Source organism: Thamnophis sirtalis, unplaced genomic scaffold (assembly GCF_051295495.1).
Source record: "Thamnophis sirtalis isolate CommonGarterSnake01/CBP01778 unplaced genomic scaffold, rThaSir2_p1.2 scaffold_6, whole genome shotgun sequence".
NCBI classification, from domain to species: Eukaryota; Metazoa; Chordata; class Lepidosauria; order Squamata; family Natricidae; genus Thamnophis; species Thamnophis sirtalis.
Genome location: NW_028261386.1, coordinates 57,369,867 through 57,396,324, shown reverse-complemented (window position 1 = coordinate 57,396,324; position 26,458 = coordinate 57,369,867). Strand labels below are relative to the sequence as shown.

At 37.5% G+C, this 26,458-nt stretch overlaps 1 protein-coding gene across 1 annotated transcript in view; it reads left to right on the top strand.

Moving 5' to 3' along the window:
- Positions 1-26,458, top strand: part of ZFAND3 (zinc finger AN1-type containing 3) — a 108,585-nt gene that overhangs the window by 55,303 nt on the left and 26,824 nt on the right. Inside the window, exons 4-5 of the mRNA XM_014055804.2 lie at positions 13,089-13,268; positions 19,975-20,040. Of these exons, the coding sequence (XP_013911279.2) occupies positions 13,089-13,268; positions 19,975-20,040 (246 nt within the window). The remainder of the gene's footprint in view (positions 1-13,088; positions 13,269-19,974; positions 20,041-26,458) is intronic.

Below are 26,458 nucleotides of genomic sequence, written 5' to 3'. Positions count from 1 at the left end.
TTCTTCTGGAGGGGACAGGCAGATGGGCAGCATTCCCCCCCACCTCCCCGGCTGCCTGCAGCTTCGGAGCCTCAGCTGGGTGGGCAAAGGAAGTGGGTGGGCTGGGAAAGCAAGGTGTAGGTGGGCGGGGTGAGTGAGCAACAACCGGGAGGGTGGGGGGAATGAGCAGGGGGGTGGAGTGAGCAAGCAGCGACCGGGCAGGACGGGGGGAATGAGCAGGGGGGGTGGACAGGCTAGGGGAGGGAGTGTTCCAGCACGGGGCCTCCGGAAGAAGGGCTACGCGAAGGCACGCTAAATTTCACCAACCGGTGCTCCTATACCAGTGCGTGCCGGCTGAAACCCACCCCTGTTCCCAATCTTTTTTTGGCCATGCCCCACCTAAGTATCTCTAAAATCCTGATGCCCCCACCCCACCCAGTGACATATAATTCTTACTTTACTCAAAAAGTGAACTCTACTCAAGTGGAGGAATCCTAAAAGGCCATTAATGTGGTTTAAACAAGGTTCAAATTGCCCCCATTAAAAATCAAATTGTCCCCCTGAGGGGCATAGGCCATGCTCTCCGATCTCATTTCTGTTTTTAAACATTATAGAGGGTACCAAAAGAGGTGTTATTGGTATGGGTTATAGTACTGGAGTTTTTTTCCCTTCTATCCAATCATTCTCCAAAACTTCCTCGACAAGCCCCTGCAGTTTTCTTTATAAGGTTTTTCAGAAGTGGTTTGCCATTGCTTCTTTCCTAGGGTCAAAAGAATGACTGTCCAAAGTCACACAGCTTGCTCAGTGCCTGGTAGTAATAGAACTCATGATGTTCTGGTTTCCAGTATATGCCTTAATCATTATACCTGTGATGGCGAATCTATGGCAGGTGTGCCACAGGTGGCACGCGGAGCCATTTATCAGGGCACATGAGGCATTGCCCTGTCAGCAGGCCAGCTGACTTTGGCCTTCTTTTGAGGCCATTTTTCTCCCTCCAGAGGCTTGAAGCCTCTGGAGCACGACAAACCGCCCCTACGGGCAAGCTAAAATTTTGGGAATGTACTTCCAGTTTGCTCGTAGGGCCAGTTTTAGCTCTCCGGAGCTGGAGGACGAAAAACGTCCCTACGGACCAACCAGAAGTCACGTCTGATTTACTCATATGGTTGTTTTTTGCCCTCCGGAGCCTTCAGGGAAGGAGGGCTAAAACCGGCCCTATGAGGAAACCTGAAGTCTGTTCCTGAACTTCTGGTTTGCCCATAGGGCCAGTTTTTCCCGCTCTGGGGGGGCAGGCTGTTTTTTGCCCTCCCCAGGCTCCTATAAAGCCTCTGGAGCCTGGGGAGGTGAAAAAAACACGCCAAAAATGGGGGGAGCGCTGGTTGTGTGTGAATGTGCACTGGGGTTGTGCGCATAGCATTATGGGTATGGCACGCCCATGCATGACAACCCCCTGCGCTCCTCCTGCTTTTGGCACACGAGCCACAAAAGGTTTGCCATTGTTAAGTATATCTCCTTTTGGAGACTAGAGTTGAGTAGCAGAAAGTAGCAAGGAATGTGCCGCTGAATAGCCACACTATCAATCACAGCTGCCGAAGTTAAAACAAGGATAACTTTACTTGCGTTGACAAAAAGAAAGTAGGATAAACATTCTCCAAAACAAGCAATAAGTAGTCTTGAATTATATACACAGTCTATGATACAACACGTTGGTTTACAGATGCTCAACTCACGATTCACCATGTAAACAGGTAACTAACATACAGAGTAGCCACCAGTATTCAACTCCAATAACAAGCAAGGAGAACATACAGCAACAAACAGCAGTAGTTCCTACTCCCTCTTATGGCTGATTAAAGCAATAGCATCCAATCACATCTCACTTGAGCATTTAAAGTGACAGATACATTATTTCAATCATGGCTTATATATATTGTCAACCCAAGACTAGGATTACATCCCTAAAAGCCATCACTGCACCAAACTTACTCTTCATTTTTTATGGTTTTGACTTATAAAAAATTAACAGACTCCAAATTAAAAACAACAAGGTTTATAATGTACTTTTATATATTTCAAGAAGTGTTCGTATTTCCACAAATTGGAAGGAAAACCTGATTTTATGAATCTGAGATTCTGTGATTAGAGAAGCAGAACAAGTGAAGAATTAAGCTGCATTTCTTGTTTGACATTCATTTAGTCAGATACCTTTCTTTTACAGCTACTTTATGTGGTATTTCAAACTTGTTATTATTGTGTCCACTGAGCCATGATTTTCTGGAAGAGCTCATGGTTTTTAAAATAAAGTCTGAAAAATGTATCTGTTTTCCTCCACTAAATCAGTATTTCTGATTTTGAGACATCTTAGCAAATCCTAATCTTTTTGAGCTCACAGAAATGTAAATATTTTTTTATTATTCCTCTGTGGAAGAAATTCAAGCAGAAGAGAAAAACAGCCTTTTGTCTTTGTCTTCTTTTTGCTTATGTCTGAAGAGGAAGAATGAGTTTTGTCTACTCTCTGAGGTAGGAAGTCATAGTTGGACTTGTGCCATGCTTAAATACTTTGGACACTAAACTGTGATTATTTACCATATTTAGCTTATAATTTTCCTACAGATAATCCTCAATTTATGACCACAATTGAGCCCAAAATTTCTGTCAGCAGTTTTTTGCCACAGTTATTAAGTGAATCACTCCGGTTGTTAACTTAGTAACATGGTTCTTAAGTGAATCTTTCTTCCCCAATGATTGTGTGTCAGAAAGTTACAAAACGTGATTGATCACATGTCCCTAGAACACTGCAACTAATCATAAATATGAGTTGTCTGAATTTTGATCACATGACCATGGGGATTCTGCAACAGTCCTAAGTGTGGAAAACGGTGGTAAGTCACAGTTTTCAGTGCGGTTGTAACTTTGAATGGTCAGTAAATAAATTGTAAGTTGGGGATTACTTGATACAACTCTATATTGCCCAAGTTGGAATGTAGATATTGGTCACAGCTAAATTTGGTTTTCAGATTCTTATAATTGTATTTGGAGGGGTGGGGAATGAATAAGATCTATTGTTGACATGAAAACTTTGCTATGAATTGAAATCTTTGACATGCTTTGTCCACAGAGTTTACAGAGCTCTGCAAAAATGCTTGCTTTGCAAATCATAGGCAGCTGCTAGTTTGTGCAATGAAGCAACATTCTAAACAGAAAAACCTGTAAAATTAATGAACACTGCCTCCTCAAAAAAAAAAAAAGGTGCATCCTATTTCTCCTCTTCTCTCCCCCTTCTCACCATTACAGTGTTTTATATTGCCCATATCACTGTGTTCTTGCTGCTAAATGAGCTTTGCAGCACAAAGTTAATTTTCTGCCAGTATTGCTTTGGGCTGATGACTAGGGGTGTTTGTATATCCATTAAATGTGCTGCCAGAACATGTCCACCATTTCCCACACTTTCCATTAAATGGTTGTCAGTAGGTTTACAGAACTGCTTCGTTACTGTGCTCTAATTGCAGAAAGACTTATGGATGTGATTTAAAAGTCTCCATAAAAAGAAACCCAAATCTTGTTCAGAGAACTGAAAAAATAAATAGAAATATTACGATCAATTAAATCATATTTTTTTTGTATAGTCACAGTACAATTAACAGGTAACAATATCATTTCCAAATTTTTACTTTGTGAAAGTAAAAAGTACTGAAAATAAACATTTACAAGGAAATTGCTTTTCCCACATAAAAAATAATATCTGAACAGGCATATAAAAATACATATTACTTGAGTTATGATAAGTGCATTCAGTAACTATGTTAATCCTTTGTTGGGATTACATTTGATTTTGAAATGGGGACTTGTTAAAATTGCGTCTAGGATGCATTTTTTCTTCAATAAATTAGTATGAAAGAAATGTTTAATAGGGATGTGCAAAAACCAGAAAAATGAGTTCTCATTAAAACAATCCTACCTACACCATTCAAGTCACCTGAGTTGACCGTATTTATATGAAATAACACTCCAAATAATTTAGGCTTTTAAAAAACTTTTTAAAATAATATTTGGGGCTGATTTTTCTATAAATTGTCTCACTGATAGCAATCCCTCAATTTTTGAAGTGAAGGACTTTATAGTGATTCAGATCCAATTGCCAGTGTTTCTTATGACAGGAACACTCTAAATATTTCAAATTTTATTTTGGCAGAATTCACTAAAATACCTTATTTTTAAAGTTGTTTTTTTTTTAAAAAAAATTGAAATTAATATATCTATGCTTGAAGCTCAGCAAAAACCAAACCAAAACTGCTGTACAACCAAAACACAAGACAAGAACCGTCTCCACATAGACACAGATATCTAAAAAAAAATGTAAATAGCACAAAATCTGAACAATGCAGAACAGCAAACATAAAGTTCACTAGTGATCCCAAAGAGCTTAGAGTTCTAAGTTTGGATACTTTTAAAGAATTCTGGAAGCTCAGCACTGCAACAGAGCACAAGAATATGTAAATATTACAAATTTATATGACATTTGCTCATGACTTTGCCCCCCAAATCAAATAATATGATCAACCAAGCTTATTTATTTCAAAGTCTAAATATATCATAATGAAAGAATCTGGTTTTCATAAAGCAAGTTAAATAAGATTCTGAGTTAATATATATTACTTTTTTAAAATGTTATTGTAGGAAACAATAGCTGCCACAATTTCTTTACTATTCGATAGACTTGTGGAGATGGAAGCAAGTTGAAAACCAAAACATCTAAGGAACACCTACTTTGACTAAATGCTTTAAATGAGTACCATATATCTTTTGAAAACATTCCACAAAGAAAATATTGCTGTGCTTAGGAATATATAATTATCCCATTTATAGCACAGGTTCCAATAAGCAACATAAATCTCCCAAAGAGAGGTTTTTTACACATTTTTTTACTTTTTACTTACAACAATATTTTAAAGAATTTGTACCACATGCAATATTCATTATATGATAAGGACCATTTATTAATGATCAGATTTATAAGCTTGTAAAAGAAATTTCATGTACAATATCTAAAATGTACTGCTATACAGCATTTTACAGGTCTATGGAGATTCTCAGTCATCTAGGTCATGATTGTTCCAAAGGTGCTTTTTCAAGAGGCAACTGGACTTTCTTGTTTTTCTTTGAAGACATTTCCCTTCTCATCCAAGAAGCTTCTTCAGCTCTGACTGAATGGTGGGAAATAGAAGGATTTATACTCCTTGCAGACAGCTGGTCAAGAAGGTTTCACGTCTATTTACACTACTCAGATGACCCTGATGACACAGATAAACCTCAAATGACTCTTAAAAGAATGCAAATGACCAGCTGTCTGCAAGGAGTATAAATCTTTCCATTCCTCACCATCCAGTCAGAGTTGAAAAAGCTTCTTGGATGAGAAATGAAACGTCTTCAAAGAAAAACAGAAAGTCCAATTGCCTCTTGAAAATGTGTCTGACCAGATATTCCTCTGCCTCTTTGGAAAATGGAAAGGTTACTTAAGCAACCTTTCTCTCCTGAGCTGCCCCCCCACCATGAGTCCCTGAAAAGTATCAACTGCAAGTCAACAAGTTCAGCTGGGTTTCAACATTAATTGGTTGATTAGGCTGCCTGAAATTGACAAGACCCTGATCAGTTTCACACCAAAGGCTTTTGCTTCCTCTTAAGCATGAGCATGCTAGGCAAGCAGTGCTAGTGTATCCCTTTTAATATGTTCTCCCCATTCATTCTCTACTGAATGTAAACACAAATATTACAGCAATAGCACTTATATACCACTTCACGGTACTTTACAGCCTTCCTAAACAGTTTACCAGAGTCAACATATTGCTCCCAACAATCTGGATCCCCATTTTTCCAACCTCGGAATGATCTTAATAATTATCCCAGCACCAGAGTGAGCAAGTACAGTTGCAGTCACATGATTTTCACTTAGCTAACACTTTGCTTAACAGCTAAGTTCCTGGTCTCAATTGTGCAACCTGTAAGATGTAGTACCCGTATACCAATGTTGTCTAATGACCAATATATTTTTTCTTTCTTTTTGTGTTAGCCTATAATATTTATTGAAAATACACTTAAATGTATGTAACTTGCTACTCATATTGCTAGTGTTTCTCAGCTAAATAGAATAAGATAGAATAGCATAGCATAGAATAGAATAATAGAGTGGAGTCTTCTAGTTCAACCCCCTGCTGAGTCAGGAAACCCTATACCTTTTCAGACAAATGGTTGTCCAAATGATTAATGGAGGGTAGGAGCTACAGGTAGTCTTTGGTTAAAGATGATAATTGGGCCTGGAATTTCTGCCATTAAGCTATGTGGTCATCCAGTGACGTGCGGTGAGGTTTATACCTGGTGAGGCTCAGCTGGGCATCCTTTTGTGAAGCAGCTCAGCAGGGCAGCGGTCGGCCTCGGGGGGGGGGGGAATTTGCATCGCGGGAGCAGCCAAGCACCCGGGTCTGCAGCAAAGGCACTTGGCGGCTCCCACGATGCAAAGTGCCCCACAGCCTCCGATGCTGCCGCCCGCCCGCTGCCCCGGCCTGCTTCTCCAGGCTCTGCCGCTGGAAGTCCCGGATCGCCTCTGGGGGAAGGCTGGGTGTGAAGCGGAGCGAAGCTTCTCCGCGGCCTCCCGGCGCTGCTCAGAGGCTCTCACAGGAGCGCGTGCCAGCGGCCGGCGGTCTCGCAGCCGGGGCCGCTCCGGGCTGCCGGCCGCTGGCACACGCTCCTGTGAGAGCCTCTGCGTAGCGCCGGGAAGCCACGGAGAAGCTTCGCTCCGCTTCTCACCCAGCCTTCCCCCAGAGGCAATCCGGGGCTTCCAGTGGCGGAGCCTGGAGAAGCAGGCCAGGGCAGCGGGCAGCAGCATCGGGGATGGCACAAGCGCCCAGGTCTGCAGCAAAGAGCCAGCCTCCTCCTTCTCGCCCACTCCTCTCTCCTCTGAAGCACGCCCCGCCCAACGTAAGCGTGCTCAAGAAGACATGATTCGCTGCTTGCAGATAAGGAGGCGGGAGAATTAGTGCCTCTTTTCCATCTGAACTTCTTTGCCTTTTAACTCTTTCTTAACTTTTAGAAGGCGAAAAATTCCTTATGGAAAAGAGGCCCCGAGTTCTCTCGCCTCCTGCTTTGGTTAACACTAAGCAGACACCAAGCCACTGTGACCTGGAATCTGGTAGCAACTATCTTGGCTTTAATTATTAAAAAATATATATTTAAATTTCTTTCTTTTTCCTGAGGAGACTGGTGAGGCTTCGCCTCCCTTGCCTCTAGTGACTGCACGTCCCTGTGGTCATCATGTGTTACCATAACATTTGGTAATGATAAACCTGGCATTCCTGCTTATTGTTGTTAAGCAAGGATTGTGGGTTGTTAAACAAGTCACAATTTATTTAAGGGTTCAATTTATTATTAAGTTATAAGTTATATTAATGTTCCGAGAATGAAAGTTAATTTTTGTCATCCAAATCTTATTAATGATGTTTGCAAATAATCTTTTCTTATCAGATTGTGGTATAGTAAAAATGACATATTTAATGTTTATAATTCCATTAAGAGGTAGGAGCAGCTGCTGCTAAAGTAGTAAATTAGATAAACACTTAAAATATTTAAATTCTAACCCATAAATCTAGAATTTCATCCTCTTGAAAGTGTTTTAAATTTAAATAAATTGACTTAATTTGTTTTAAGTTCATAAATTGGGCGTAAATTTAAGTTTAATAAATTGAATATCAATGGTCAATTTACCTTTCTAATTCTGTAGCCGTGATCAGGTTGTCTTTTCTGATAACTTCTCTTCTACTGTGCCATAAGAATTCAGAAGCTAGGAACAGATGCTACAAATAAAGCATAAGGCATGTTTGACAGATATGTTTGAACATAATGTTTCATCAGCATTACAGGGGTATCATATGAATAAAGTGTTTATTATGACTGAAGACCAATACTTGAAATAACCTGCAAGAACTAACATGTCTTTACAGTAATTCCAACTATAATAACATAGAACAATTGAAGATTACACAACAATCAGAAAAGAACTACTAGTTTTGCTAGCATCCATTGGATTATTTATTGCTACACTATGCATGTACCGTGCAAAATTTTGATAGATTTCAATAGCAGGCTATTGTTTACAGGGAGAAATAGGCATCTAAATAGTCTGCAATGTTTATTAAAGCTACTTTGTAACTTTCTAGAAAATCTTCTGTACAACAAAATGCTCAACTAACATTAAATTGATCTTCTGAAAAGGCTTTGCATTTACCAGGCGTTTCCAAGGTAGTATGCCATTTAATAAGATACACACTCAACATTATCAAGAACCAGCTTTCACTTATTTTGCAATACAAAATAATTTCTGAAATTGCTATTTAAAAGGTACCCTAATTTGATCATAGATCATGGACCATTGAGAGAGGCCATAGGTCAGTATTGTTTCCAATAGGCTGAATGAAATTATCAAAGATTATTTGAGGAGACAAACCTGTTGGCCAGAAATTAAACTTCAGTAGATTAAAGATTGCTAGCTAAATATGTGTCTCCACACTGAGTAAACCAGCCTGCAATGTGACGGCAGTACTGTGGTTGCATCTGGGCTTGAAAGCACTTCCTTCAGGAACAAGGATAGTATTATTTCAAGGGGAGAATAACTGGAATATGATCCTAACTGAGTTCTGTATAGAAGACTACGCCAATGCCCTGGTTTAATATAGGTTGACAAGAAAAGACCTAAAATTGCTTCCTTTCAATTGTTTATCTATTTATATAATTTCTATACCCACCCATCTCAACAAGTGTTGGTAGAACTGTAAAAAATTTCCTGAGGCATGAAATTGATAACACTAAATATTTAAAAATGTAAATTGCCCTGCATGATATTTCACATATTTATCTTGGCTTTTGGTTAATAGGATCGATATAGAAAGGAAACTGAGTAAGGGTTCTGCCCAGTAGCTCTGAAAGAAGCACAGTGTCATCTGCATATAATAACATAGATATACTTTTTCAAAAGTTTGTATAAAAGTTAAAAAGTAAAGGGGAATTAAACAGACATGCTAAATCCCTCCCTATTGGAAGGTAATAACATTGAGGTTTATAGAAAATTCTTAGAAGTGTTAGCTCATTAATTTGATATTTTATTTTTCTGTGAATGCGTGCAAGGCCTGTTCTTTATATTACACATAATGAATTCATTTTCTTTCGTTAAGTTGTTAGATGTTCCCTCTTCCTGTCATAACATTAATTCTTTCCAAAAAATCACACCTCCAGATATATAAGAGTAAGTGAATATGTGCTAGGAAACTAAATCTCTTAATCAGTTGATGTGGAATTTAAATTACTTTTAGATTTTAGACAAACCAAAAATCATCAATATTATTATTATTATTATTATTTTACATGTCACCACTAAGTAGCTTTTGAAAATATGCTGCTGCTCTGATACTTTTCATGTATTTGAAGTCTGTAATTGTTAACCTGTCTTCTTTCATTTGTATATTCTAGAACAGTGGTCCCCAACCTTTTTATCGCCGTGGACCAGTCAGCCTTTGATAATTTTACCGTGGCCCGCTGAGCGCGTCGATGACCAGCGCTAGTAGCGTAGCCTTCAGCGTTCAGTATGGCTAGCGTAGATAGCGTAGCACAAACTGCGCCTACGCAAGGCTACGCTACTAGCGCTGTCTACGCTAGCCCTACGTACCTGCGCAGGCGCTCTTAGGTTTTTTTCAGGAATCGGCCAGCGCTGAAGCGCTGAAAAGGAATGAGAAGGGCGGCGCTGGACACGGGGGCGGTGGGCCGCTGGTGACGTCAGAGTGCCACCAGCGGTCCAGTAACACCCCTTGTGCCAGTTAGCCCTAATTTGCTTACAGAAAGAAACTATGGCCCCCGGCCGCTGCAGCGATCATGGCCCCCGGCCGCTGCAGCGATCATGGCCCCCGGCCGCTGCGCGGCCCGGTGCCAGGTACTCCACGGCCCGGCACCGGTCCGTGGACCGGGGGTTGGGGATCACTGTTCTAGAAAACTTGTTTCAAAGTATATTTTACGTTGTTCTAACTAAAATTCTCCGCTCACTTTTTTGAAGCAAACATTTGAAAGTGTTTTGAATTTAGATTATGAAAATTAGCTGCACTTCAGCTCTAATTGAAACTCAGGTGGTGGTCTAGAGAAATTAATTAAAAATAATAGACCCATGTTCCTAAATTCTAGAGTTCTCTGTAGACATCTTTAAGGGCATATAAGTGAGGGCTATAAAGTTGCTAGCATTACAAGAGATACTAATTGATTGGGGATTTTTTTATTAAAATAATACTCAATTCCACATGCTCTCTGAATGAAGTATAATTAAATTCTGTATCAATCAGTTCATAAGCCTACTTCTGAGATTTTTCTGTGTGATACCAGCATTGCACTGAAGATTCTTTTAACCTGGAAACCTTGTGGTTTTCCCTACAGTTACCTTCTAATTTGGGGATTTGTTTAAATACTAAATAAATGCAATTGAGTGGTTCTGTACTGATTAAAATTGCTAAGGAGAAGTAAAAGAAAATGAAAATAGAGGCAACTCACTGTTGTCATTTATACACATTTTTGCATATGTGAAGCAGGTGGATTTCGAGGAAGGAGGGTTCCGCTTGAAAACGCAGTACAGCTCAGCTGCTGGTGCTAGAAACAACAGATCAATATGGACACATATTGTATTTTTTTCCTCAAAAAAGAGGCTGGAAAATCTGGGTGCGTCTTATACACCAAATACAGCATTTTTTTGCCTCCTGAAGCCACGCCCCTTCACCAAAATGGCCATGCATACCCTTATGGAGGCTTTCAGAGAGCTCCTGGGGGCTGGGGAGGGCAGAAATGAGCACAAATGGGCCATTTTTGCACCCCCCCCCCCACCCCCAGCATCACTCTATAAGCCTCCATAAGGCTATGCATGCAATTTTTTTGACAAAAAATGGACCCATTTTCACAAAACACGGGCTGTTTTTTGCTTGTTTTTGTCCCCCCAGGAGCACTCTGCAAGCCTCCCCAAGGCTATTCATGCCTTTAAAAAAACTGGGCCCATTTTCATGAAAAACGGGCCATTTTGGGGAGGTTTGCAGGGTGTAAAAACTTTTTTTTTTTTTTTTTTGCTTTTGGAAAGCTCTTTAACTGATTAATGAGAATTACTTGATCAAGTGCTGTGCCAGTAAAAACACCTACCTATCTACTTTATTTCTCTCTATCTCTATTTCTCTCTCTATCCCTCTACACACATACTCTCTCCCTACCTGCCTACTCTTTTTCTCTATCTTTCTATCTCTATTTCTCTCTCTATCCCTTTACCTACCTACCTACCTAACTACTCTCTCTCTCCCTATCTACTGTATTTCTCACTCTTTCTATTTCTCTATCCCTTTACCTACCTACCTAACTACCTAACTACCTACCTACACTCTCTCTCTATTTGTCTCTATCCCTTTATCTACCTAACTACTCTCTCTCTCTATTCCTACCTACTGTATTTCTCTCCTTCTCTCCCTCTCTATCCCTCTATCTACCTACCTACTTTTTTAAAATTTGCCTTTTCAAAATCTTGGTGCGTCTTATACTCCAGTGCGTCTTATACGCCGAAAAATATGGTATTTATGGCTTGGTTGCATTTAATATAAGCTGATTTAAGATGCATTTCTCAAATTTACAAGCCAAATTGCCACACAATTTCCTCCCCATTTTTACCCATTTTTTTTCAATGTAGTTCTCTAATAAAGTAATAAAAGTTTGTACCTGAAAGAAAAAGCACATTAGAGGCTTACAAAGCTTTAAAATGTATGATTTTTTTCACTTTAAAGAAGAATAGCACATCTGATGGTATTAGCAAAAAAAAAGGTTTATAATTTTGTTATTTCTCCTTTGATTTGGTCTTCAGATTTTATTGCAGGAAAAATAACTCTGAAACAATTTCAATTTTGAGTTAATTTCTTTTTAAACTAAAATAAACTAAATATAAACTGACTCTGGATGTCAGTTTATAGTGATTTTAGTGGACAAGCTAGTAATGAACATTGCATTAATTCTTTCCTTGTTCTGTCTTTGTTATTTCTGTTGATATAAAAATACATTATTTTAATATATTGTTGCATTCTACTTTTTGAAGACCATGTGTCAGGCCCAACCCAAGAGTGATATACAATAGAATAGTCCTACAAAAGTTTAGTTCTTTATTTGCTTACACCCAATAGATAGAATCTTGACAGACTAAATTTTACTACTCTCATCCCAATACATGTACCCTGGAAAAGGAGTGTCAAACTCGATTTTATTGAGAGCCAGATCAGGGTTGTGTTTGCACTTGGGGGGAGGCAGGGGGGGGCGTGGCCAGGGGGGGCATGGCCAGCTGAACATCACTTGTGTCGGGGGGGAACCTGTGGTGGCCCGAGCACTCTCCCAGTGAAAATGGAGCTCAGGAGAGCCACACATGGCCCTCCCATGCTCTGTTTTTGCTGGCAGAGGCACTGGGGGCTAGTCTGCTGTTTCCAGGGCGGCCCCAAAGACCAGGTCTAAGCCCCCACAGGCTGGATCTAGACCCCAGGCCTTGAGTTTGAAGCCCCTGCTCTGGGAGAATCTAGGGAATGGCTACCTTAACACTTCTCCTTTGATTCCTATTCAGCTCCAGGTTATGATGCCTGTTGTTAATCAGAGGTCCCAGGAGTCTTATCAAATTCTGATACAGATTTTTTTGTGTGTGTGTACGTACATCCATTCATACACCTTTGAATTCTAGAATCACTAATAGAACAATTCATCTTCTTTCAAAACAATTAACTAAAGTAAAACAATTTTCATTGACACCTTAGAATTTTTTTAAAAAACAGCACTAGTCCCATTTAATGATTTACCACACTGTTATTTCTATTTTTTAAATACTTGTTAAATATATAAACTGACATTTTTAATGGAATAGTGCCCATTGAATCACCTCACAATATTGTCTTGCAGAGAAAGAAAGAACTCTAATACATTTACAAGTATCTGCAATTTCTGTGTAAAATATAACATTTTTGTATGTTGAATAATGTTGTTGTTTTTTTGCCTTGTAACACTTCTTTAACTTTGTGTCATGTTAGATTTTCAGAAGAAGCAACCAGATGATGAGTCCACTCCCAGCACAAGTAACAGCCAATCAGATTTGTTCTCTGGAGAAACAAATAGTGACAACAGTAATACCTCTCTATTGACACAGACTGTTAACTCCAACCAGCAACTTTCGACAGAACTGAATGTAACTTCTTTGAGCAAAGAGGAATGTAAGTATACAGTTTGAGAGGAGATTACACTAGGCTGTTCTGGAATTTAAGGATTTTAGCTCTTTAAAGTCAGGGGTAGGGAAGAGTTTGAGAATGATTGTCAAGTTCTAGCTGAAGAAAAAGGAATCAATGTTTCTTTCCTATTTAGATATGCTTGTAGAAAAGCATTTGGTTGCTTGTATATATCCATTTTGGAATACTTCCCAGTTCAATCTATGAATCTATAATTTAACTGTTAAAATTATGCTTTAGAAACCGAAGTTTTCATTGTAACGTTTCTGCAGATTTTTTTTACAAATATATAGATGGTACCATGTATACAATGGGGATAAAAATAAGCTTGCAAAACAAGCTTTTGGAAGGTCATTTTTGCTCTTTCATTCTGGTAGGTTGATCCACTTCCACTTGATCTTCCCTATTTATATTTAATATAAAATACAAGTCCAGGCCTCAGAGTCTTCTTATTTCTCAAGACTCTAGAAATCTGTATCAAACATTCTCCCAAACAGAAGTTTTCTTCTGTAGTTCAGATTAGTATCATTTACCAGAGCTAATTATAAAGCAGATGGAGCGTTTCTAATTGATAGTCTCAATGTGAAAGTTTCTTTCCCATAATGAAGAATGTCCAAACTGTAAATTATTTGAAATATTAATTTAAGAGCTTTTTCCCTGTTTATCTTGTTTTACGGAAAATTCTATAATGCAAATGTTATTTCATTGCTACGTTTCTTAAAATATTAATATTTTTCAGCACAGTACACTTCTTCATACTATACTAAATATAGTGCCTCCATTTCAGTAAAAATAGGGGCATGTGATCATTAACTTCATTTCTACCAAATTTTTATTAAGTGTCCTTAGTTTAAAAAGATATCACTTTATTAAGCTTTATCCTTCCAAACAAACTTGACAAGGTGATAAATTAAGGTTAATTGTTCTGCAAGATATACAGAGAACAGTTGTAACATTTTGCTTTGCAATATAAGCAAAATGTTACAACTGTTCTCTGTATATCTTGCAGAACAATTAACCTTAATTTATCACCTTGTCAATATACAGTTTTGTAGTCCTGTTTAAAGGGAATTATATATGTGTGTGTGTGTGTGTGTGTGTGTGTGTGTGTGTGTGCACGCGCACACACACACACACATACATACATACACATACATACATACATACATATATGTATTTACTCTCCTTAAGTATCCAAATATTCTTAGAGAAAATTCTGTATTTAAGAAGCAGCTTGACCTGGAAGTTATGTGTGTCATTGCAATGATACAATAACAAAGAGCCTGTAAAGGTATCAAAGGACCATGAAAGACTTAAGTAGGAAGGTAAAAGATCTAGGAGCACATGTGGTATTTTCATCCATGCTTCCAAATGATGATCAACATCCAGTGAGGGAATGGAGGATTTCAGAGGAAAACTTCTGGCAGACTGGATGGTGTCATCAAGAAAACTATGGTCTATTATGTAGACTCTATGCTGTCTGCATGATGGTCCTCTGTCAAGAGATGGAGTCCACCTCATAAGGACTTGAAAGAATGTATTTCGAAGACATCTCACTTGGGTTATCAAAAAACCTTTAAACTAAATCTGGTGGGGAAAAATGCCAATTTCTAGGACCAAATCCAAAGGGTAAATTCCAAGACAATGAATTTGAAAATGGAAGTGGTGAGAAGGAAGGGGGATTCAGGTATAAAACAGGAGACATAGCAAGCAAACACAAGGTTAGCCATAAAGGGCTCTGATGACTACACACTAATGCTCAAATTATGATGAACAAACAAGGAGAACTTGAAGTCCTAGTACATGAGGACAGATATGATATTGTCATGTTATAATAAACGTCATGGGATGGAACTCATGATTGAAATATACAACTAGAAAAATATAATCAAAAGAAAATAACCCCATAAAAGAGTAGTAGTAGTAGTTTCACTGTATATGTTTTTCCTGTGTTATATGGAGAAAAAAGATCAAAAGATGAGAGGGTATGGAAACTTAAAAGAATAGATGTAAGGCATGAGAAATAAAAATAATAAAGTAATATGAAGCAAATAACTTTGCTACACAAATCTTGTAGGATTCGACACTTAAAAAGAATTATTTAATTAGCATCATTTGAATAGGAGGACCCTAAATAGCCTTAAAAACACAAATTACTAAAAGGAAATTGCTAAAGTTTTTTACACGTGGCTATATATGCAAATTATGAGCAGTATCTCTAAAGGTTTCCATGACAAATTTAGTTTCTCTTTGGCTGTTTCTTATATGTTTGTGATTCTAATGTATGATTTTTTTCAAATATTATGTAGATAAATTGGGCACCTTCCAATTGCACACATTCATGGATAGATTCAGAGTTTAGGCGGGTTTCCCAAAGGACAGTCTAGGATTTCTACTTATCTTACTGATAGCATCTTTTAAAATGCATCCATTATTTGCTACCAGTTCCCACAGTGGTATTTTTAAAAATTAGCTATTAAATTCATGTACAATCTAGTGCAATTTTGAAATTGTACTATTTCAAAATAGTGCCATATTTTGAAATGCGCATATTGCATTTTGAAATATGCATAATTGCATATTTCAGCTGCCATTTCTTTAGGTATCTTCTGTTAGCGCCTCAGAATTATGTTCCTAAGGATAGATAGGAAGTATTTATAAACAAATAATCAGTTACCATCTGGTTTGCATCAAGGCTCTTCCTTTATCTCAACTCTTGTTTTTTCTGCCAGTACTTAAGAAGAACCATTTGTAAGCCACTCAGAGTCACCATATGTGAGTTGGAGGCCATATAAATGTGTTTAATAAATTAATAAAACTGTAGATTTGGTACTGTTGATGTCTAACTTTGTAAATTTTCTGTGTATACTTATTTACAATTCCACAGCTGAAGAAAGCCAGCTGCCATCTAGAATCCCTTTAAAATAATTGAGCCTTTAACTGAATGTTACCCAGCACTGAGGTACCAATATAATTGTCCTACATTAAGTTCATAAGCACTATATCTTACTAGCCTTATTGCTAAGGAACAGTAAACTTCTTTAACGCACCGCTTCAAGTTCCTGAGTGAGAGGCAGGATGTAAATTTAATTCAAAAAGAATTATTTCCTTTGGAGGCAGTATGATTTATATCTGCATAATTTTCTACCAGCTCGTTAAAAGGATAAATGCGCATTAACATGACCATGAGGAGAAACCTTACATTTTATAAATGAAATAGTCAATATACAGTTTCAGAGTGCTATTGTTCATGTTCTAATCCATATATTTATTAAAAAGCTGCTTGAACTTGTTTATAAGCAGTGATTTTTATTACTAACTGATTAAATTACTAATGTGCACCAAAGACAAATTCCTTGTGTGTCCAATCACACTTGGCCAATAAAGAATTCTATTCTATTCTATTCTTTTTCATTCTAAGAATTATATTTGTGTAGAATATCTAGAGACTCTTAATCACAGTAAGAAATCTTTTTGTTTGTCACCTATCACTTCTTGCTTCAAATTTGACCTTTTTCTTGAATACAGATTTTTCTGGTACAGAATCCCACATCAGAATTTTCTGAACTTGTGTTGATGTTGGTACAGAAATAATGCTAGGGATTCTGCTCTGAATCATCACAATCTAAAGCTTTTCATAAATAGTTTTTACATATGTTAGTAAAGGGCATAAAAATGATTAATTGCATGTTTGAGGTACAAGGGTTGCTATTATAGCAACACTTGTATTTATTATATGTTTTATTTTTCATCGAAGTACCCAGTTCTTTTTTTAGAATATAGAATTTGGATGTTTGCATGGCTAATCCTGCAGAGGTAAAATCTTCATGATTATGATAAGATGAAATTGACAAAGTAGTTAATAAAGGATGGTGTTCCTAATTAATCCATTGTGCCTATAGTTGAAAATTAATTGTGTTATGCAAATGTCATCTTAATTAAGGCAGAATATGAGAGTACAATAAATCTTTTACAAAAAACTTTAGTTATGTTGGCAACAGTAGGTTGATAGGTTAGTGCTTTTCAGCCTACCAAAGTCTCAATTTTTCAGTGATGCCTAGGTGATTTACTTCTTACTATAAAATTAAGTTTTACAGCAGGCATTCAGAAATGCCATTCTCCCAACAACATCCACAATGTGAGTTCTGCAACTATATCAGCATACAGATGATTGGTTTATACATTGTATTTTCAACTATATTCTCAGCCTGATCCTGAACCATAGTTTCATCACAGTGAGAGTCATAAAAATAGATTATATATTTGTGTTTATATCAAAATGGAATTTATAACTCCCAGCTTATTTGTTCAGTATAAAATTGCCTATAATTTTGAATTATTTCCAGCTTCTTGAGGATATTTTTTAACATGTGGGTAACTCCTATCAGAGGCTTAATCATGTTGTGATATGTGTTGATTAAGCCTTATACACTGTGGAACTTAAGAACACAATTGAGTCCAAAATTTCCATTGCTAAAAGATGCGGTTGTAAAGCAAGGCATCACATGTCTGCATCGCTTAGTGACTGCAATTTTGACACTTCCAGCTTTTTCTTATCCCAGAATTGTGAGTTATTAAGGTGAGGGAATCCCAGGTAAGGAGTGGGGGCTGCCATAAAGGGACTTGGGAAGGCCCTGGGAGACCTGGTGCAGACTGTGCATGAGTTGAGGGATGCTGCAGTGCTTTGCGAAACCACAGCCAGCCCAGCAGCACTAGTGCAGGAGACTGCAGCTTCCCTCACCTGGCACTCAGAAATGCTTTTTCAAATCCTACATTTCAGTCAGCCATACCATTACTGTATTTTCCGGTGTATAAGATGACTTTTTAACCCAAAATAATTATTTCAAAAATCGGGGGTCGTCTTATACGCTGGATATAAGAAACGCCATACCCCAAAACCAAAGCAAAAGCAACACCGCCAAGCAAAAAGCCGTGCCGCCACCAGCGCAAACACCTGCCTTTCAATCGATAACCTTGGCGCTCCTCACCTAGGCATATTTTCCAAGCTATTTCCACACTCAGCTCGTTCACTGTTTCCTTTCCAAAGCTCTATTTCTCCCACCCCACCCCCAATGCATCACAAACACCAGAACTATAACACCTGCAGAAACATGTACAGAGTCTCTTTTCCTGAGCCTAGAGCGCTAATCTCCCTTCCCCAGGTAGACTATTCTTGACTGGGAAGTTTCTGCTCCTTGCCCAAAGCTAACGGTCAACACTAAAGGGTATTTTCCAGCTCACTAAGACAGAGCCTGCTTCGTCTGTTTCAAGTGCACAGATGGGAGACGGCTGTTATTTGCTGCGTCTTGTTCAACGTTCACCAATTCAAGAAGAGAAATTAGAGTACTCATGACAACAAGGATGTCGGATGGCAGACCCCTCTCTCTTCAGCCCCTCCAGCTCCCTCCCTTTCTACAGATATCTACCTGTCTGTCTTCCTTCCCTTTCCTTCCCTCCCTATCTCTGTTCATCTATTTCTCTCTCTTTCTACGTCTATATCTATCTATCTATCTATCTATCTATTATCTATCTATCTATCTATCTATCTATCTATCTATCTATTTATCTATCTATCTATTTAAAAACCAACAATCAAAAAGGGTAAAACATTATCTGCAATTATTCCCCAACCCTTTTTACACACTAAAAATAATAATAACAATAACTCATCTGGGGTCCAGTTTGGGGAAGGGGAGTGTTGGAAGGAAAAACCACCTGGTTTAGTTCCAAGCTGGGAGAAAGGCTATGGAAACAAAATGAAGGCTGATTGGCTATTTGGTGTGCCTTGGAAGAGGGGTAGTCTTATACGGTGAGTATAGCCCAAAGCCTATATTTTAACAGGAAAAGTAGGGGGTCGTCTTATACACCCAGTCGCCTTATACATCGGAAAATACAGTACCTTTGCCCATAGCTCCAGTTGCCTCTATAGCCCTGCATTCCACAGACTCTGCTACACTCACCTGATTTTTGCTGTTTTTCTCTTGCTACTCACACATAATCAAGCAATGATAGAAAAGGAATGCCTCGGGTCCCACCAGATGAGACTGCTGAAGCAGTGGGGCTTGGAGCATGTCAGCCTTATCAGATCTTAAAAGTATCTGCTGCAACATCAGCAAAGCCTGTGTATGACATCCATTGATCTCCAAAGCAATATTAATAAAACAAAATGGTAGTATTGACGACAATCCCTTTTTTAGGTTAAATGGCTAAAATTTCTGTTTATAAGAAGCCTAATAAGATTTGAAAAGTATTTAATCATTGGTGTTTTAAAATGTCATTGTTTGGATTTTCATTTGCTTTATTGGCATCCACAGTGTTACATGAAAATGCATGAATGATGTCTACTATCTAAAAGGTTTCCTTACACTGGTAGATTAACCCCTGGTAATTTAGGTTTTGGTTAACTATGAATTTTATTTACCAAATAAAAAGGAGAGGAGCTGTTCAAAACCATATGGGAGTCATGAAGTTGGGGTTATCATAGGTAGATCTTAGCCAAAATAAAGATGAAACAGAAAGTAATGGCTAGTGGAGAAACAGAAATAGCCCTATCCCTTGCCTTTATCCATTCCCACAATATTTATGTTGTGATTCATGTAACCAATATTAATTATCCAAGAAATAGTCTTTTTCTGGATAACTACTATTGAAATGCTAATAGTACTGGAATTGATTTATGGATTTCTATTTCTAGGTGGGCCATGCACAGATACAGCTCATGTTTCCTTAACCACAGCAACCAAAAGATCTTGTGATTCAGGTAAATTTTATTTTTAAAAGAATATATATTATGAAAGAAAAATGTCCAGGTCCCTAGGCTGTTCCACTGGCCTAGAGAAAGATCTCATTCATAAAACCCATATTTCTCATATTGAAAGCCATCATATCTCATGTTACGTGTTTAATAATTTACCATTGAACGTGAAAGTGGTAGGGGAGGGCAGAATCAGCAGACACTAATCCTGCACGTATTCCTACAGAAGCACCAGTCAATTTAACCAGCCCTCATTCTTCGCTCTGGAGGAAAAAATATAAAATATGGGCTTTATTAGAGCATTAATACTGTAAGTTGCATTGCAGCTTCCACAATCAAAAGGAAACAAGTGCCTTTTGCTTATTTGTCTGATATTCATCTTCCCAGTGATGTAAACTGCTTGCTGGATAAAATGTTCCAGAAGTTACTTCACATATTGCTCATTAGGATATGCATCATTGGCTTCTGTATTCACCAGACAAACCATTCTTTGCAAGGTGAGGTGGAAAGCAATAATTTGTAGTGTCCTCCAATGTGGTAAAATAAATAATATAGAGTGAAGGATTAATTCCTTCATACCACATGACCTGATTTGGCAAGCCTGTAAATTGAAGGTAAAAGTGAAGTTTGAGCTGTATTCAACCCCTTGTGATCTTACCTACCTAGACATATTCATGTTGTTTTCTTCACAATACAAAAGTGGTTTACATTTTTTGGGGATGTTTTTTCGATTTTTCATTCGTAAAGCCTTGCAATTTCCTATTCAAGTATTAACCAAGATCATCCCAGCATAGTTTTATAAAAATCCAAGGGATACATGAGTACAACTGTTGTGATAGATATCTTCTTTAAAAAAATCAGTTAGTAATCACACAGAATTACATTGCCAGCAGTGTGTGTGTGTGTGTGTGTGTGTGTGTGTGTGTGTGTGTATGTATGTATGTGTATGTGTATGTAAGTATATATATATACTTAAAGTCACAACCCCTGGTATGCCCAAGTATGGGAGGAAGGTCACACTTCCACTCTCTGTCATTAGGCTCGTCACAAGAGACCATCCAGACAGAAACCCAATATTTTTTTACTGTTGCCTTTTTTGTTACATTTGTTATATTTATGCTGATAAATAAATAAAGGGAGACTAGTATAGATCTATTTCAAGCTATGTTTATATATATATGTTTATATATATATGTTTATTTATTTATATATATATTTCAAATTATCCTCAACCTTCAACAAAGAACAGAGTCAAGGGTAGCAGGATGGTAGAGCCTCATTTTCTGAAAGGAGCTTGACGGGCCCAGCTGGGAAGGAGACATGGGACAAAGCAGTGTTTGCACAGGGCAGGAGAAGCGTGAAGTCCTTACCTACAGGATAGCCTTCACTTAACGACCACAACCAGAACTACCAGACCCGCTGTCACTAAGCAATGTGGTCATGTGATGTTTCACCTAATGACCATTTTACTTAACAATGGAAATTCCAGTTTCCAACTAATCCAGTTATGATTGTTAAACAAGGACTACCTACAGAAAGCACAGAAGTTATAATTCCATAATAATTATCCGTTGTTAAGTACAGGTAGTCTTCACCTTACGACCACAATTGAACCCAGAATTTATGTTGCTAAGTGAGAAATTTGTTAAGTGAATTTTGGCCAATTTGACAACTTTTCTTGCCCCAGTTGTTAAGTGAATCACTACAGTTGTTAAATTAGTAAGGCTGTTGTTAAGTGAATCTGGCTTCGCCATTAATTCTGCTTATCATAAAAGTTGATCTCCTGACCCCAGGACACTGCAATCATCTTAAACACAAACCAGTGATCATATGCCAATGTAAATCATATGACCATGGACCACTGCAGCAGTCATAAGTATGAAAAATGGTCATGTCACTTTTTTCAGTGCCTTTGTAATTGTGAATGATCATTAAATCAACTGTTGTAAGTTGAGGATTACCTTGTTATTTATCTAGATTGAGGGCAGAAGCAATGATAGAACCTTTAACACTTCTGGTGGTGATGTGCTTTGGAGTTGTGGAAAATAAATATAAGGGAAATATCAAATTTATTGGTTAGTTTATTGAAATTAATTGTATGCTTAAACTTCTTGTTATTTTTTTTATACAAAACCAGCAAGGGAAAAAGTTCTGTTAACATTATTATTTAGATAGCCTATTGCTCTACAATAGTAAAACACTTGCTTTTATTTAAAAAAAACGCAAGTTAACTTCAAAAGAAAAGAAAAACAACAACCAAGTAAGTCTTATTCAGTTGACATTTAAGGTGCTGTTTAAGTAACTTTTTAGTATTTGACTGATGGAGGACACTATGTTACAAATTCAGCTATCCCTGTGCCTTCACTATTAGACATGGAGTATTAGTACAATAATGTAATGTACATCATCAGTCCTGTCAGTGACAGTACCCATTAATGACACATTTTTTTCTTCCTCTGCTCAGTTCTCATTTGTACTAATGGAATGGCACATGAAGCAAAGCTGTAAATAAAAGTTATTACCTAATAGGTAGGCACTGAAGTGGAACGTACAGGAGCTGAGGCATAGAAACTGTATTACTGCTCATCAGCAATTATAAACAGGATAAAGTGTTTGGGACTTACACTGACAAAGCAAAGACTATTTGATGCTAGGACATGATAATGGATCAAAGTAGCATGATGGATGTTGATGAAATTTTACTGTCCCATCTTGTTGGCTGTTTCCAATATTAGTTGTGCTTCTCTTTCTTATGTTCATATAATGGGGGCAGGGTGTGGGGGGAGAGGAAGAAGAACTACATTTTATCCAAAAGATGGAAAGGTGGCTTATACATTGGATTAGATCACAGTACTTGTATCTTCTTTATAGATAGAATATGCTATGTGCACAAATCTGGATCTACATTTTTTCCCAATTGCCTTTCTATTCACCCCTCCTTCCTTTCTCTAACAACTGCTTAAAAGGTTATTTCAGTTCACCCTAACAGATGAGAATGTGTGCAGTCACCTCTCACTGACAGGCGGAGTTAATTGGATAATGCGCAGGTATCAACGAGGACTTTAGCTAATGATTATGGAAGCATTATACATACAGATTCAGCAAGACTGGACAGGTTGTTTTAAAGTCAGGATTGTATGTAATTTTGAGTTTAGAAATGGAGCATATTTTGGGAAGTTAGGGGATTTAATGGCTGCCCAATTCCAAAAAGAGTCTGGGAGGCTTACAGTATTTTAAAAAGTACATAATTTAGAAGAAACATGACTACCCAGACAAAACTACATAGATAACATAGAATGAACAATACTTGTATTTTTGAATGTTCAGAATGATTAATATGGAATCAAATTGTTCTGTAAATAAAAAAAAATTAAAAAGAGAGAAAAGCTGCAAAATCCAGAGGGTTGACACTAGGACTAGACAAACTGTCACAATATAATAAACGTTTATGCTTTCCAAAATGTTAATTGCAGGTGGACTAATGAGAGAAAGAGGGGGGGGGAATCAAAGTATCAAAATAAGCTAGATGTCACAGCTCTGTGATTTACAATTAGTCTCGCTCCCAAGGTTCAGTGTAACTGAATGTCTGCTAAAAGGTTTGTATATAGAGGAAAATTCTCAACAGCTTTACCTTTTTGCTAGCAAACATGAATTATTTTGGGATGTTATAGTGAAATAGTATGAGTGTATCAAGGAAAAGGAATTGTTGACCATCTTCCCATTTTGAAGATTGGTAGGTATAGATGGGATCTCCCTTTTTCCTTTGCTTTTGCTGTTTAGGATTATCTTCTAAATACAATTTATTCCTTTCTAGGGCTTCTGGAGGCTTGTAGTTTCATTTTTAGCAAACTACCCATTACCCTAAATGAAAAAATGTGTAAGGGTTAGGTAATTGGACATGATTGTTGGTACTAGGGAAATTCAGAGGAGAAAGTGCCTTATGTGGGCATTGTATGTGAAACTCTAGCACTTAAGTTAATTTTATGGGAAATTATGTGGGCTATAAATCCAAACTATGTGTTTTTATACCAATTGCCATAACGTTATGTCCATTACATTTAGATTTTGATCTGTTTGTTAATTTTGATAATTTGCTAATTAATGTTATATGATGCATGTTGTACTGTAAGCCTCAGAATCAGGAGACTAAAGTGGCATACTAGCATTTATGATGATGGCTAGACAGATAGATAGCACTGGCATATAATTAAATTTTGCCCAGGAGTAGGCTAATATTAGCATCTCCGAGCATGAAATTGAAATTCAGCCACATTGCTGGTTTCATCATAATATCTCAGTAAACATGCTACAACAAATACTGAAGCTTTAAAGGTCACATCCTTTGCTTTCCAGTTGTACTAGATTAAGTGTCTTTACTCCATTTTTTATTTATTTAGCATAGTCTTATTTTGTAAACCCAATTTCTAGGGCCTATCATGGTTAGTATATCATTGTTCAGGAGTTATTAAGCTCTTCTACTGAGGTATTTTAAGTCAATAGCATTATGTTGCATAGTCATAATCAGTAACAAACATCACTTTCTTTATGAGTATTTATTTTATTTTATTTATTATTATTTTTTGTCTGGCCATCTTACCACAGGTTAACTCTTGGCGGTTTACAATATTAAAAGCTAAAACAATATAAATAAAATATTACAAAAATACAACTATACAAAGTACAAAATACTTTGCTAGGAACTAGCTTTAAAAAAAATCTATGCAAACTTTTCCTTGTAAAATTACTTTACTGGTATAGCCTTTCTCATTGCAGTAGTAGTTCAAAATATTAATTATAATCTAATTTATTTAAAATTCTGGCTTCTAATTCTTCATAGGAAAAGAACTGGATATGTTGATAATGAATATGGAAGTGTAAGATAACAGGAAATAGTGAAAACTAGGAATATCGGGAATACTAATATAATCTCTCATGCAAAAATTTCAGTTGCTACTTAGCCATAGCAGATGACTAAATCATAACTTCTATAAATTTGTCATAGTATATTTGTAATTCCTGGCACTTATAACACAGACAGACAGACAAACACACACATACACACACAATGCTAGAAAAAGAAGGCGTATCAGAACTCTCTATTTTTCACCAGCTGGATAGTTCTCCAAAAACAAAATGGAATTAATCAAAATTTTGATATAGAAGATGCTGATAAATACATAAGCCAACAACAGCAACAACAAAATAAACTAAATACTTTCTGGAGTTATGAAGAAAATTGTTCAGAAAACATTTTTCAAGTATATCCCTATGGGAAACACTGTTTGACTGCCAGTTGGCTGCTCCATTCTAGAACCTTTAGCTCCCTTGTCTGTTACATGTCCCAGAGTATGTGCTCACCTTGTGCTACTTAGTGCACACACAGATGCAAAGACAACACGAGGTCAGATATACCTACAGATGCATCAAGTTACTTCATTCAACAAAAGAAAATACAGACTTAAGAAAGGGTTCCCCTAAAGGTGCACCAAAGTTAACAAGTTCAGTTCTGTAATCTTAATTAGCCAGCTTGCAGCTGCTGCCTATGACTGACAAGACTTTAATCATTTTCATCTCTAAATTGTGTGTTTCCTAAATGGCTTGGGGACTTACAGCTGCCAGCATGCTAGGAAAACAGCTTGTGCTAGCACATTGCTTTTCATGAGTACTCCCCATTGTGTGCCTCTTGTATTTTATTGTATTCTAACAGTAAATAGTGTAATATATTATAAATACTATTGTTGGATTATATAAAGGCCCCAGTTTGTGCAAGTTGGAAGAAAAGTTTCCAATTCCATCTCTTGAGTACAGGTTCTCCACAGGACTGTGTCTTGAGTCCGCTACTGTTCACCTTGATGACCCACAACTGCAGTGCCAAATCATGCAAAGTATGCAGATGACACAGCAGTGATGGGTCTTATCCGGGATTATAATGAAGATGCTTATAGGGAAGAGGTAAAGGCTCTGGTGGACTGGTGCAATAAATGTAACCTGGTTCTAAATGTTGATAAAACAAAGGATTTTAGAAAGAACTGGTATAGTTATACTCCACTTAGTATCAAGGATGCAACTGTAGAGGTGGCCAACAGTATTAAGTATCTGGGGGTACAGATAACAATCTGAATTGGTCTCTGCACATGTCATACTTACTGCAAACCAGCATTTGCATTTCCTGCATCGGATGAGGAGAGTACATCTTTCTTCTTCCATCCTGGACACTTTTTACAGTGGAACAAACTGCATCACTGTTTGGTTTGGTGGCAGCAGTGCCTGAGAGTGGAAAGTCCATACAGAGAGAGGTCAGCCAAGACCACTATAAGAAGCTCACTTCCTGTTATTCAGGATACTGTTTATCAGCCCTATGTACTTAGAACTCCACACTGCTGCCATTAGTGGCAGTGGCAGGAGGCTTCTGCATATGCAGAAG